Source organism: Gallinula chloropus (genome assembly GCF_964237585.1).
Source record: "Gallinula chloropus genome assembly, chromosome: 19".
Lineage (NCBI taxonomy): Eukaryota > Metazoa > Chordata > Aves > Gruiformes > Rallidae > Gallinula > Gallinula chloropus.
Genome location: NC_140104.1, coordinates 13,630,889 through 13,645,020, shown reverse-complemented (window position 1 = coordinate 13,645,020; position 14,132 = coordinate 13,630,889). Strand labels below are relative to the sequence as shown.

Sequence of the window (14,132 nt, the reverse complement as noted above, 5' to 3'; positions counted from 1 at the left end):
TCACAGTAAATCCTCTGTGGATAGCAATGAGCTTTTCAACACTGTCACTCCAGTTTTACCCGTGGGCAAAGCAGAGCTTTGGAGCTTTGGTTTTCTCCTGACTGATACTGAGCAGTGTTTCTTCTGTCAGAACTCCCTGACATTGCTGCTGCAGTGCCAGTGAAACCTTCCCCTGATTGCAGAGTGGGGAGAGCTGCTCTGTCCATCAGCCCTGGTCTCAGCTGCCCTGTGCTGCACGCTCTGTGATCACACCCTGCTGTTCCCCGTAGAAGAAACAGGACCCCACAGAGAGCTGAGGAATCCAGTCTTGCAGGGCAGAGCTCCAAAGCCCTCCTGCAGTCTCATCCCACTCAAGGAGGATCTCAGCTCCCCACTCCCAGCCAGAGACACACAGGGCTCAGTGCAGCTGCCCACACACAGGTGATGAGTGGCATTGCCACAGCCTCTGTGCCGAGATGTCTCCTGCATGGGGCTCCTCTCTGGGGCACAAGAGTCCCTGGGAGAGTGGTGATATTGTGGGAGGCAGCTGCAGCCCAGTAGAAGCCCCCAGGAAGTCCTCATTCCTACAGATGGGGGTCCTGAATTGAGGGTCAGCTGAGTGCAAGCCCTAAGGATGGATGGGCCCAGAGCCCCAGGGTGTGACAAAGGGAGCAATGTCATGAGGGGAAACAGCGAGGAATGTTGCAGCCAAGGCTGGAAGCACAGGGACAGGCAGAGAGGCACACGTATTTCTCCCCAATGGGCATCAGGCTAACAAAGAGAAGACTCAGCTTGAAACCCTGAAACTCTGGCTGCAGAGCCTCTTCCAGGTGACAGAAACCAGGGGGTTGCTGTGGGAAAGTGTCTGCAGTGTGACGGATATCAGGGAGGTCTCAAATCCCCACTGCCAGGGCATTACTGGGAGTAACTCCTTCTCCCTCCCTGACAGTGTCTCTGCTGCCTGGAGCTGTCCCTGCAGCTGCTTCTCTCTGCCCATCTCACCTCCCGCTCTGTGCTTACAGACCTCATCCAACCTGCCCTGTGCTCTGCTCTGCTCTGCAGAAACCTCCTGGCATCAGGGCACTGCCCCAGGGAACCTCTGTGTGTTCAGACTCAGCCCAGGCTCCAACATCTTCATGAGAATCAAGGTTTCACTGCATATTCTCAAGGGGAGAAATAAGTTCTCATCTACCACACTCAGCACAGCCCACAGGAGAGGAAAAGTCAAAGCAAAGACTCTGCCTTTGCAGAAATATTCTCTTTGGAATTTCTCAAAGATCAGCTCTGGCTGGGACCAAAGCTGACCCAGGCAGCACTTTCTTACAGCAGAAGAACCTTACTTTGCCCTTCCCTGGGTCACTGCTTTAACCCAGAGGTGCTGTCTATATCCCTGTGGAAAGCCCAGCAGGCAGGCTGAGTGCTGACCCTGGCAGCAGCAGAGTCCTGGCCCCAGCACACAGCCCCTGGGACACAAGGACCCTGCTCGCAAGGACAGCCCTGGGCACATCTCAACCATGCCCAGGAGAAGACAGCTGTCCTGCCCTGTCCCTCTGATGGGGCAGGAGGGCATCCCTTCCAGGCAGCACTTTCTGGTCCTAGAGAGAACCTGTCCTCCTGACAGACCCCACACACTGTCCCATGTCCCAGCTTTAGGAGATCCCTCCAGGAACAGAACCTGCACCCACAAACATACCAGGCAGAGTGCTGTGGAGATTTCTCCTACAGTGAGCTCTCAGCATCCATCAGCTCTCTCAGCCTCACAGGTCTCCCCTCGGTGCCTACAGGCAGTGTCCCCAGCCCTGTGTGCTTGGCAGAGGAGCTGCTCCTGGGCAGAACTGTCTCTCTGCAGTGCTGCTGGGCTGCCATGAACTCCCTCCATCCCAGGAGCACAGACCAGCTCAGCAGGAGAAGACCAGTTCTTCTAGGCTCCCTCCTGGTGCCTCAGGCCTCATGGGGATCATTCTCTGTTCTCATCTCTGATGTTGCCTCCCTCAGCTGGGGAGAAATCCTTCTGTCCAGCAGAGTAATTTCTCCTGATGAAACCAGAGCTGGGCAGGAGAATCACCTTTCTGTGTCTCCCCATGAGACAAGACTCCCAGACCTGGAGCAGGCATGGAGCGATCTCTTTCCACCTGTGAAAGGAAGGGGTTTAGGTGAGCATTTGGGCATTTCTCAGGGTTTCCAGAGAACAATATCAGGGGAAAGAAATCCACAAAGCTCTGCTCTGCAGTTGGGGGAAGTGGAAACCACAATCCAGAAATGATCCTAGATATTAAAAATGATAGACCTGCTGCTGCAAGGACAAACTGGCATCTGGAGAGCTCACATCAGAGCCCCATGCTGCCAGTGAACAGTGTCCCAAGTTTTCACTGCCTTGTTCTCCTTCCACAGGGCTTCCTGCAAAGAGGCAGAGAATGTCCCATGGCAGCTTCATTCCCCACTTCCTCCTCCTGCCCTTGGCAGACACAGGGGAGCTGCAGTGGGTTTCTCCATGCTGTGCTGCTCACAACCAATACATTTTCCCTCCCCTTCTGCAAGGGCAATGCTGTTGACCAGTTCTTCTGTGAAATCCTCTAGATCCTCAGGCTTGCATGCTCAGATGCCTACCCCAGGGAGATTGGTATTTTTGTATTTAGTACTTGTTTAAATTTGTGATGTTTTGTGGAATAATGTGGGAGGTTTCAGGCCAGGAACCTCTTTAGACCCTTTCTCTTTTTGTTTGGGAGCTATTGCTGGACATTTAGCAGTATCTAAGTTTGACCCTTGTGAAGTCGGATTTAGATGTCAGTCAACTTTAGGACCATTCCTGTGGCTAGGAATGCCCTGATCCCAAGGGTAACCTGGTCCGCTGGTGGGCTACCCTGGGAGGTTTCAGGCCAATAACATCTTTCAGCCCTTACACAGTTTGATTGGAACTCTTGTGGGAGGTTTATCATTTTTGAAGCTGGATGCTGATATAACCTGAAAGTGATGTCACTCAATGTTAGGATTGTTCCTGTGGAAAGGAAAAGCCTGAGCTTCAAGGTTACTGGTGCTGCTTCTGCACTACCTGCAGAGGTTTCAGGCCAGGAACTTCTTTCAGCCCTTGCACCTTTTTGTTTTGGAGCCATTTGTGCAGTTTAGCAACTTAAAAAGTGGAGGACTGCAGAACTGTGCAATGATGTCAGGCACCAGTAGGGTCGTTCCCTTGGCTAGGAATATGCTGAGCCTTAATGTTACTCTTGCTGGAAGTGGGTGACCTATGGAGGTTTCAGACCAGGATCATCTTTGGCCCTTGCCCCTTTTCGTTTGGGAGCTAATGCTGGACATTTAGAAGTTTCAAAGTTGGACACTTAGAGAGTCCGAAAATAACATCAAGCATTGTTCTGGCATTACCTTTGTAAGGAGAAATCTGAGCCCCAAGATTACTGGGGTTGCTAGAGTGCTAACAAGGGAGATTTCAAGCCAGGAACCTCTTTCAGCCCTCAATCCTTTTTTTAGGAACTATTGCTGGACATTTAGAAGGCTAAAATATGGACACTGGTGGAGCCTGGAAACAACATCAGGCACTGTTAGGACAATTTTCCCTGCTTGGAATGCCCTAATCCTAACGGTTGCTGGGGCTGCTAGTCGATACCTGGAGTAGGTTTCAGAGCAGTAACATCTTTAAGCTCTCGCACTGTTGTTTGGGAGCTGTTACTGGTTGATTCGAGGTTTCGAAGATGGATGCTGGTAGAGCCTGAAAATGACTGCAGGGACTGTTAAGATGATACCCTTGAACACGAAAGCCCTGAGCTGAAATGTTAACAGGGCTGCTAGTGTCCCATCTGGGTAGGTTTCAAGCCAGGAGTGTTTTCAGCCCTCACACATTTGGTTTAGAGTTATTACTGGACATTTACCAGTTTCAAATTTGGATGCTTTTAGATCGGGAATATTATCTCTGATAGAGTTTGGACCAGTTCCTTGGAAGAAATGCCCTGAGCCCAATGGTATACAGGGGCTGCTAATGGGATACCTGTGGAGGTTTCAAGCCAGGAATATCTTCAAGCCCTCATTTCTTTTGTTTGAGACCTGTTGCAGGAGGTTTAGCAGTTTTAGAGGTTGTTACTGGCAGATTGAAAGCTGATGTCAGGCACTCTTAGGACCATTGCCTTGGCTAGGAATGCTCTGAGCCTCAAGGTTTGTTGCACTGTTATTCTACTACCTGGGGAGGTTTCAGGCCAGAAACATCTTTCAGCCCTCACACCTTTTGTTTGGGGCTCTTTCTTGACGTTTGGCATTTTTGAAGTTGGACACAGGCTGAGCCCGAAAATGACACCAGGCTCTCTGCAGACCATTCCCTCAGACACAGAAGCTCTGAGCCCCGAAGTTACTGAGGCTGATCCCCCTGTCAGAGGAAGTTTAGGGGCTCCCCAGTTATTTGAGCTCTCAAACCTTTTGTTTGACAGCTATTACTGGATGCTTAACATTTTTTGAATGTGGACACTGGCAGAGCCAGAAAATGATGTCTGGTGTTATAGGACCATTCCCTTGGCTAGGAATGCCCTTCCTCCCAAGGTTCCCGGGGCGGCTAGTCGGCTACCTGGAGAGTTTTCTGGCCAGGAAGCTTTTTCAGCCCTTTCATGTTTTGTTTGCAGCCTACAATGAAGTTGGGAGATTCTCCCTGGCCCTCCTTTTGTTATTAATGCATCTATAGAATACATTAATATTATATGGGACAGAGTGAATCTCCCACCTTTATTGGATCCAGGGAGGAACAACTGTGATGGATGATGAAGAAAAGGCTGATGTAATGAATGCCTTTTTTACCTCAATCTTTAGTGGTAAGAACAGTTGTCTCTCCATTCCCAGACCCCGGAGTGGAAAGATGGGGACAGGAAGTAGACTGAGGCCCCGATTAGGTCTGCAAAGGTCAATGTGTCTGGATGGGACACACCCGAAAGCACTGAGGGAGCTGGCAGAAGTGCTCCCCAAGCCACTTTCCCTTATTTACCAGCAGTCCTGGCTGACCAGGGTGGTTCTGCCTGACTGGAAACTGGCACATGTGACACCCATCTACAAGAAGGGACAGAAGGAGGACCCAGGGAACTACAGGCCTGTCAGCCTGACCTCAGTGCTGGGGAAGGGGATGGAACTAATCATCTTGAGTACCATCATGCAGCACATGCAGCACACTCAGGTGATCAGGCCCAGTCAGCGTGGGTTTAGAATGTGCTTGAGGAAGCTGATCTCCTTCTATGACAAGATGACCTGCTTAGTGGCTGTGGATGTGATCTACCTGGACTTCAGTAAATCCTTCATCTCTGCCTCCCACAGCATCCTGCTGGAGAAAATAGCATCTAATGGATTTGATGGGTATACTCTGTGCTGGGTTAGAAACTGGCTGAAGTCCGGGCCCAAAGAGTTGTGGTGAACAGAGTTGAGATGAGAGGAAATGGTTTCCAGTTGCTCCAGGGGAGATTTATTTCTCATATCAGGAAGAATTTCTTTCCTGAAGGGGTAGTCAAGTATTGGAACAGGCTGCCCAGGGAAGTGGTGCAGTCACCATCCCTGTTGGTATCTCAAAAGGCGTGGGCCTTGTTCGTTCTGGTTTGTCTAAGCTGTAATGACATGGGCCACAGTCATCCCATTCCTCATGCAGTATCTCCAGGCCTTGTGTGACCTTGACACTATGGAATGACGAGCTGTGCTCTCTTTGCATCATGTCTGTCTGCAAACAGCCAAAAGTTTTCCTTTATTTTTTTTTAAATTCATTTTTATAAACACTTTACAAGCATCTTCATCAGCTGAATCACTTGACTCCTTGAATCACTTCACGACTTGGGAATTTCCAGGAAGTGTCATACTCACCTTCCCCTGAACCTGCATTACCCCCAGTCTGTCTCTTCATCACCCTCATCACTGAGGTGTTTCCACCTCTCCTGGTGATACAGCCATGCCCAAGGACACCTTCTCCAGACTACCCTGATGTGTGCACTTCACTTTGCTCAAAGGTTTCCCCCTCCACTCGCTCTTTGGTCATTCAGATGCTGACAAACTTTGAGCTTCAGAGAGTTGGAAAACATCTCATCTTCCAGAAGTCTAATGAACTGTTCTGTCAGAGGTTCAGTGTGTTGATAAGTGACCTTTCTATGTATCTGATTGAAACACTTCTGGGAGAGAATCTCCCCTGAAAGCTGACCCCCTTCACATGCTGCTTGGCCGTAGCAGCAGCTGAGGAGAGAGATTTCATGGGTATTGAACTGTGTCATGTTTAACTGCTGTTTGTTGTCAGAGAAATCTGTCTCTGCCTGTGAACATAGATGATGCCAGGAAAAGTGTTGGGAGTCCCAGGAGGCCAGTGAGGGAACTGCTGGTCTGGGATGAGCAAGGTTCTTCAGACAGGGTTGGATCTCAAGGGACTGCTTTCCCATCCTGTCCAGAACCCTCTACGAGATCTCTGGACAAACATCACTTGTAGAATGCTGTTAAGACATCTTCCATGGACTAAAAAATGACAGACACTTTTTTTTTTTCTATGAAAAAATCCTCCATTGTGAAATTACTGTGATTGTTTCATCACCCAATTAAAACCTCTCCAATTATTTATACAAGTCTTAATATTTGAAAGAAAATTACATGAAGAGCCATGCTTGTAAGGGCTTTCTGGATGTTAATGAGCCCCATTGTATCTCTGGTGAGTCCAGAGACCTCAGATACCAAGAGGACAGTGAAGAAACCTCTCAAGAAGTCCAAGTCAGGAGTAATGCCCAAAGTACCTTGAAGCACTAACAGGCCCCACTGGGAGCCATTCCTGACAAAGCCTCCACATGGGCTCGTTAGAGCAGACAGCTGGAGGCCATGAGGACAAACACAGGCATAGCACAGGCAGCTCTGATGCTGAGGACACCCTGGCTTGGTCTGATGCAGCAGAAATGCCAAGTGCTGACCCCCAGCCCCTGGGCATGGACATCCTGAGAATGTCAGAGTTGAGATCACAGAATGATCCCCATGAGGCCTGAGGCACCAGGAGGGAGCCTACAAGAACTGGTCTTCTCCTGCTGAGCTTGGTCAGGCTCCTGGGATGGGGGGAGCTCATGGCAACCCAGCAGCACTGCAGAGAGACAGCTCTGCCCAGGAGCAGCTCCTCTGCCAAGCACACAGGGCTGGGGACACTGCCTGTAGGCACTGAGGGGAGACCTGTGAGGCTGAGAGAGCTGCCGGATGCTGAGAGCTCACTGGAGGAGAAATCTCCACAGCACTCTGCCTGGTATGTCTGTGGGTGCAGAGCAATGCAGGTTCTGTTCCTGGAGGGATCTCCTAAAGCTGGGACATGGGGCAGTGTGTGGGGTGTGTTAGGAGGACAGGTTCTCTCTAGGACCAGGAAGTGCTGCCTGGAAAGGATGCCCTTCTACCCCATCAGAGGGGCAGGGCAGGACAGCTGTTTTCTCCTGGGCATGGCTGCATTCGCACTGTGGAAAGAAGCGGTGGATGTAAAGTGTAACACATGGAAATATGGTGCAGGGTCCTTGTCCCAGAGAGAAGAAACCTCCGAGTGCCTGTACTTCTAGCCGCATGGGGAATGTTTCTCGCTGTTTCTCCTCCTGTATTTGTTGCCTTTCTCCCACCATTTCCTGGGGCTCTGGGCAAATCCAGTGGTGGGGCTGGCACTGATTGACCCAGACTTCAGAATCCCATCTGTAGGACTGAGGTTTCCAGGCACCTCCTGCTGGGCTGCAGCTGCCTCCCACAATGGCACCGCTCTCCCAGGGACTCTTGTGCCCCAGAGAGGAGCCCCATGCAGGAGACATCTCGGCACAGAGGTTGTGGCAATGCCACTCATCACCTGTGTGTGGGCAGCTGCACTGAGCCCTGTGTGTCTCTGGCTGGGAGTGGGGAGCTGAGATCCTCCTTGGGTAGGATGAGACTGCAGGAGGGCTTTGGAGCTCTGCCCTGTGAGACTGGATTCCTCAGCTCTCAGTCAGGAGAAAACCAAACCTCCAAAGCTCTGCTCTGCCCTCGGGTGAAATTGGAGAGACTGTGCTGAAAAGCTCATTCCTATCCACAGGGCATTTAGTCTGAGAACAGGCCATCCTTCTATTTCCTTACTGCTGCAAGGCAGGACTGAGTTCTCAAGAGCCCACAGCCAACCCTCCTCCCAGCAGTGGCACACTCAAGCCAGCAAAAAGCAGAGCTCCCAAAAGGGACCTGACAAATGTCTTCCTGAATACAGGGAGTTAATGTGAATTGGAAACTGTTACCCTCAAAGAAGAGTTCCCTAACTTCTCCCTACCTTTTTATCCTTTGACAGGTCTCCACACTTGACAGCAGCAGATGTTCAACAGCAGCAGCTCCATCAGCCAGTTCCTCCTCCTGCCCTTTGCAGACACACGGGAGCTGCAGCTCCTGCACTTCTGCCTCTTCCTGGGCATCTACCTGGCTGCTCTCCTGGGCAATGGCCTCATCATCATCACCATAGCCTGTGACCACCACCTCCACACCCCCATGTACTTCTTCCTCCTCAACCTCTCTGTTCTTGACTTTGGCTGCATCTCCACCTCTGTTCCCAAATCCATGGTCAATTCCTTGTGGGACAGCAGGGCCATTTCCTACACAGGATGTGTGGCTCAAATATTTTTCTTTTTATTTTTGCTCTCAACAGAGTACTGTCTGCTCACTGTCATGGCCTATGACCGCTACGTTGCCATCTGCCACCCCCTGCACTATGGGACCCTCCTGGGCAGCAGAGCTTGTGTCCACATGGCAGCAGCTGCCTGGGGCAGTGGGTTTCTCAATGCTGTGCTGCACACAGCTAATACATTTTCACTGCCCCTCTGCCATGGCAATGCTGTTGACCAGTTCTTCTGTGAAATCCCCCAGATCCTCAAACTCTCCTGCTCAGATGCCTACCTCAGGGAGATTGCAGTCACTGTGGTCAGTGCCTGTTTAGCTTTCGGGTGTTTTGTGTTCGTTGTGGTGTCCTATGTGCAGATCTTCAGGGCTGTGCTGAGGATCCCCTCGCAGCAGGGACGGCACAAAACCTTTTCCACCTGCCTCCCTCACTTGGCTGTGATCTCCCTGTTTCTCAGCACTGCTGTGTTTGCCTACCTGAAGCCCCCCTCCATCTCCTCCCTATTTCTGGACCTGGTAGTGTCATTTCTTTACTCGGTGGTTCCACCAGCAGTGAACCCTCTCATCTACAGCATGAGGAACCAGGAGCTCAAGGATGCCGTGTGGAAACTGAGCACTGGATGTATCTAAGCCTCAAAGAACTGCTCATTTTCTTATGAATATCTCTGGCCATGTAACTGACGTTAGGATCAGTCTCTATTTAGTAGGGGTTTTTTCCTTCTATGGTGTTTAAACTGTAATAACATGGTGCACATTCATCCCATTCCTAATCCAGTATCTAGGTGTCTCTTGTGACCCAGACACTGTGTAATGACAAGCTGTGCTTCCTTTGCATCATGTTTATCTTGAAAGGTGCACATTTTTTTCTTTATTTATGTTTCTCCTGGCATCTATAAAATGTTTACAAGCACATTGTCATCAGCTAAGTCACTCCACTAATTGTCTGAAATGGCAATGCTTTCCCACCATGACAGAACAGGAATTTCCTGTGCCCTCTGTACCATCGAATCATCCAATCACTTGGGTTGGAAAAGACCTTTAGGGTCATCAAGTCCAACCACAGCCTAACCCTGCCTAGTCCACTTCTAGACCATGTCCTCAAGCACAACATCTACACACATTTCAATACCTCCAGGGATGGTGAGTCCACCACTTCCCTGGGCAGCCTGTTCCAACGCTTCACTACCATTTCAGTAAAGAAGTTCTTCCTGATATCAAAAATAAATTTCCCCTGGTTCAGTTTGGAAAGATTTCCTCTCATCACTTGATACCTGAGAGAAAACACCAACCCCCACCAACATACACCCTCCTTGCAGGAAGTTGTAGAGAGCAGTAAGGTCTCCACTCAACCTCCCTTTCTTAAGACTGAAAAGCCCCAGTTCCATCAGCTGATCCTCAAAGGACTTGTGCTCCAAACTCTTCTCTGTGGAGACTGGCACTGAGCAACACACAATTTGATATGAATTTTAGGTGAAGCCATTTATTGGTTGAAATCACACAGATAAGAGACTTTTGTTGCTGCAAACGTGGCAACCTAAAAAACTGCTGATTGGTTACATACCCTGTTTACACGCCACTGATTTTTTAGTGATTATAATGAGTTCTGATAAACAAATCTTATAGCTGAATATCATTAATTTACCTTTGGTGCCTAAAAACATCTGCACAGCGGCTGTTTTGACCATCTTATTATGGCTGGTTCTGAACATGTTCCGTTACTCCCAAGTTCTTCCCATAACTTCTTCTTGGTTTAGGGCACCCTGTACCCCTGTCATCAAGGCCGCTGTGTGTTGAGACTGTGATTATTAAGTTCCTCTCAGCATGAGCAACTTTTCCTGTCTCATAGGAATAGGAGGATATTATCAGAACCTAAGTCTTGGGAGAAGAACACTAGGCCGCTAGCAGGCCTGCTGTCTTTGGAGAAGAACTCTAGGCCGCTAGCAGGCCTGCTGTCTTCCCCGACACTTCTCCAGGTTTGTTGCTCTTCTCTGGACACGCTCCAGCATCTCGACATCCTTCTTGTAGTGAGGGGCCCATAACTGGACATGGTACTCAAGGTGGGCTTCACCAGAGCTGAGTACAACAGAACTGTCACTTCCCTAACTCCTGCCAGACACTCTATTCCTGACCCAGACCAGGATGCCATTGGCCTTCTTGTCCACCTGGGAACAATGCTGGCTCCTGTTCAGCTGGCTGATGACTAACACACCCAGATCCTTTTCTTCCAGGAAGCTCTCCGGCCACTCTGCCCCAGGCCTGTAGCTTTGCCTGGGGTTATTGTGACCAATGTGTAAGACCTGGCTCTTGGCCTTGTTGAACCCCGTAGACTTGGCTTCTGCCCATCAATCCAGCCTGTCCACGTCACTCTGAAGAGCTTTCCTGTCTTCCAGCAGATCAACACTCCCACACAATTTGGTGTCTCATGCAAATTTACTGAGAGTGCACTTGATCCCCTCATCCAGATCATTAATAAAGATGTTAAAGAGGATGGGACCCAGCACAGAGCCATGGGAAGCAGCACTTGTGACCTGCCATGAGCTGGATTTAACCACAACTGTTTGGGCCCATGTGTCCAGCCAGTTTCTAACCCAGCACAGAGTGTACCCATCTAACCCATAAGCAGTGAGTTTCTCCAGCAGGATGCTGTGGGAGACAGTGTTGAAGGCTTCACTGAAGTCCAGGTAGATCACATTCAGAGCTTTCCCCTCATCCAATATGCAGCAGGTCACCTGGTCATAGAAGAAGATAAGTTTGGTCAAGCACAGTCTGACTTTCCTAAACCCATGCTGACAGGCCCTGATGGCCAGAGTGTCCTGCATGTGCTGCATGATGGTACTCAAGATGATTAGTTCCATCCCCTTCCCAGCACTGGGGTCAGGCTGACAGGCCTGTAGTTCCCTGGGTCCTCCTTCTGTCCCTTCTTGTGCCAGTTTCCAGTCAGGCAGAACCACCCCGGTCAGCCAAGACTGCTGGTAAATAAGGGAAAGTAGCTTGGTGAGCAAATCCACCATCCCCCTAAGTGCCTTTGGGTGTATCCTATCCAAGCCCATCAACTTCTACACATCTAAGCAGCTGAGCAGGTCAGGAACCAATTCTCCTAGGATTATGGGGGTTTCCATCTACCTCCCATCCCCATCTTTCCACTCAGGGGTCTGGGTATCAGGAGTCAAGTGACCATGCTGCTAAGGAGTGAGGCAAAAAAGGTATTAAGTACATCAGCTCTTTCTTTATCCTCCATCACAGTGGTTCCCCTGAGATCCAATAGGTGTGGGAGATTCTATTTTTAATACTTTATAGGTTTAATAGATTCTATTTTTTTAATTCTTTAAGTACAATAACAAAAGGAGGGACAGAGAGAATCTCCCACCTTTACTGTAGGTAACAAACAGAAGTTACAAGGGCTGTAAAAGCATCCTTAACTGATATCCCGCCAAGTAGCCCACTAGCTGCCCAGTAACCTTGGGAGTCAGGGCTTTCCTAGTCAGGAGAATGGTCCTAAGAATGGCTCACATCATTTTTGGGTTCTACTAGGTTCCCCCCTTAGATATTTCTAAATATACAGCAATAGCTCCCAAGTAAATCTGTGAAGGCTGAACAATGTTCCTATGCTGAAACCTCCCCAGGTAGCCACAATCAGCCCCGGGAACCTTGGGGGGAAGAGCATTCCTAGCCAAGGGAATGGTCATATAACACCAGACATCATGTTCTGGCTCTACCAGTGTCCACATTCAAGAAGTGCTAAATGTCCAGCAATAACTTCCAAACAAAAGGTTTGAGAGCTACAGTATCTTGTGAGCCTGAAAACCTTCCCTGCTAGGTAGAGCAAAAGCAGCCCAAGTAAATTTGAAGCTCAGCGCTTTTGTAGCTGAGGGAATGGTCCTAAGAGTGTGTGATGTCATTTCCGGGCTCTGCCAGCGTCCAACTTCGAAAATGCCAAACGTCCAGTAAGAGCCCCAAACAAAAGGTGTGAGGGAGGAATGAAATTTCTTCCATGAAATGTCCCCAGGGAGCCTGCAGGCAGCACCAGTAACCTTGGGGCTCAGGGCTTTCCTAGCCAAGGGAGCGGTCCTAATATTGTTTAACTTCATTGTCAGGCTCTACAAGCATCCACCTGTGAAACTGATAAATATCCAGTAACAGCTCCCAAACAAATTGATGTGAGGTCTGGAAAAGGTTTGTGGCCTGAAACCTCCCCAGGTAGTAGACTAGCAGTACAGGAAACCTTGAGGCTCAGGGCATTCCTAGCCAAGGCAACGGTCCTAAGAGTGCCTGACATCAGCTTTCAATCTACCAGCAACAACCTCTAAAACTGCTAAACCTCCAGCAACAGGTGTCAAAGAGAAGGAGCGAGGGCTTGAAGATATTCCTGGCCTGAAACCTCCACAGCTATCCCACTAAGTGTGCTGTAGTTTTCCAGTTCTACCAGAAAAAGTCTCAAACATGCTAAATATCAAGGAAGAGCACCGAAGCACAAGTTGCAAGAGATGAAGGACCTCCCTGGCCTGAAACCTCCCCAGGTTGTGCACTGGGAGCACCAGTAAAGCTGACCCCCTTCACACGCTGCTTGGCCGTAGCAGCAGCTGAGGAGAGAGATTTCATGGTTATTAAACTGTGTCATATTTAACTGCTGTTTGTTGTCAGAGAAATCTGTCTGTGCCTGTGAGCACAGATGATGCAAGGAAAAGTGTTGGGAGTCCCAGGAGGCAAGTGAGGGACCTGCTGGGCTTGGGGAAGAGCAAGGTTCTCCATGCAGGGTTGTATCTCAAGAGACTGCTTTTCCTGCCTGTCCAGATCTCCTTAGGAGACCTCTGGACCAGCCCCCATTGCAGCATGCTGCTGAAGTTTCTTCCATGATCTGAGATATGACAGAAACATTTTTTCCTATGAAAAAATCCTCCATTGTGAAACTGCTTTGAAATTTTCATCACTCAAACTCACCTCTCCAATTAGTCATACAAGTCTTAATTTTTTAAATTAAAATGTGTTGAAGAGCCATGCTTGTAAGGGATTTCTGGGTGTTAATGAGCCCCATGGTGTCTTTTCTTCAGAGTCCACAGACCTCAAGATACCAAAAGGAGACTCAAGAAACCTCTCAAGAAGTTCAAGTCAGGAGTAATGCCCAAAGTACCTTAAAGCACTAACAGGCCCCACTGGGAGCCATTCCTGACAAAGCCTCCCCATGGGCTCCTTAGAGCAGACAACTGGAGGCCATGAGGACAAACACAGGCAAAGCACAGGCAGCTCTGATGCTGAGGACACCCTGTCTTGGTCTGATGAAGCAGAAATGCCAAGTGCTGACCCCCAGCCCCTGGGCAGAGAGATCCTGACCCTCACCTGTGTCTCAGGACTCTTCCTTGGGATGTGGGGAGTGTGACACCAAGGGAAGGACAGTGGTATAATACATTGTGTCCTCCCCTGGGTCGGGTGCAAGGAGGCAATGATGCTCCATGGCCATGAGGACAATGTGTCTCCTCTGAGGCTCTGTGGCAGGGACATCAACTGTAGCCAAGGGGGCAAAGACCTCGTTTCTATCAGGCCCTTTCAGCCTGTCCAGCACCCTCGGC

General features: G+C 49.6%; 1 protein-coding gene across 1 annotated transcript; it reads left to right on the top strand.

Annotated features, from left to right (window-relative positions):
• Positions 1-8,271: 8,271 nt before the first annotated feature.
• LOC311199241 (olfactory receptor 14A16-like) lies at positions 8,272-9,198 on the top strand (the record flags this gene model as incomplete). Its single annotated transcript, XM_084273302.1, has 1 exon — positions 8,272-9,198. The coding sequence occupies one exon, from the start codon at positions 8,272-8,274 to the stop codon at positions 9,196-9,198; it is 927 nt and encodes a 308-aa protein (XP_084129428.1).
• Positions 9,199-14,132: the final 4,934 nt, after the last annotated feature.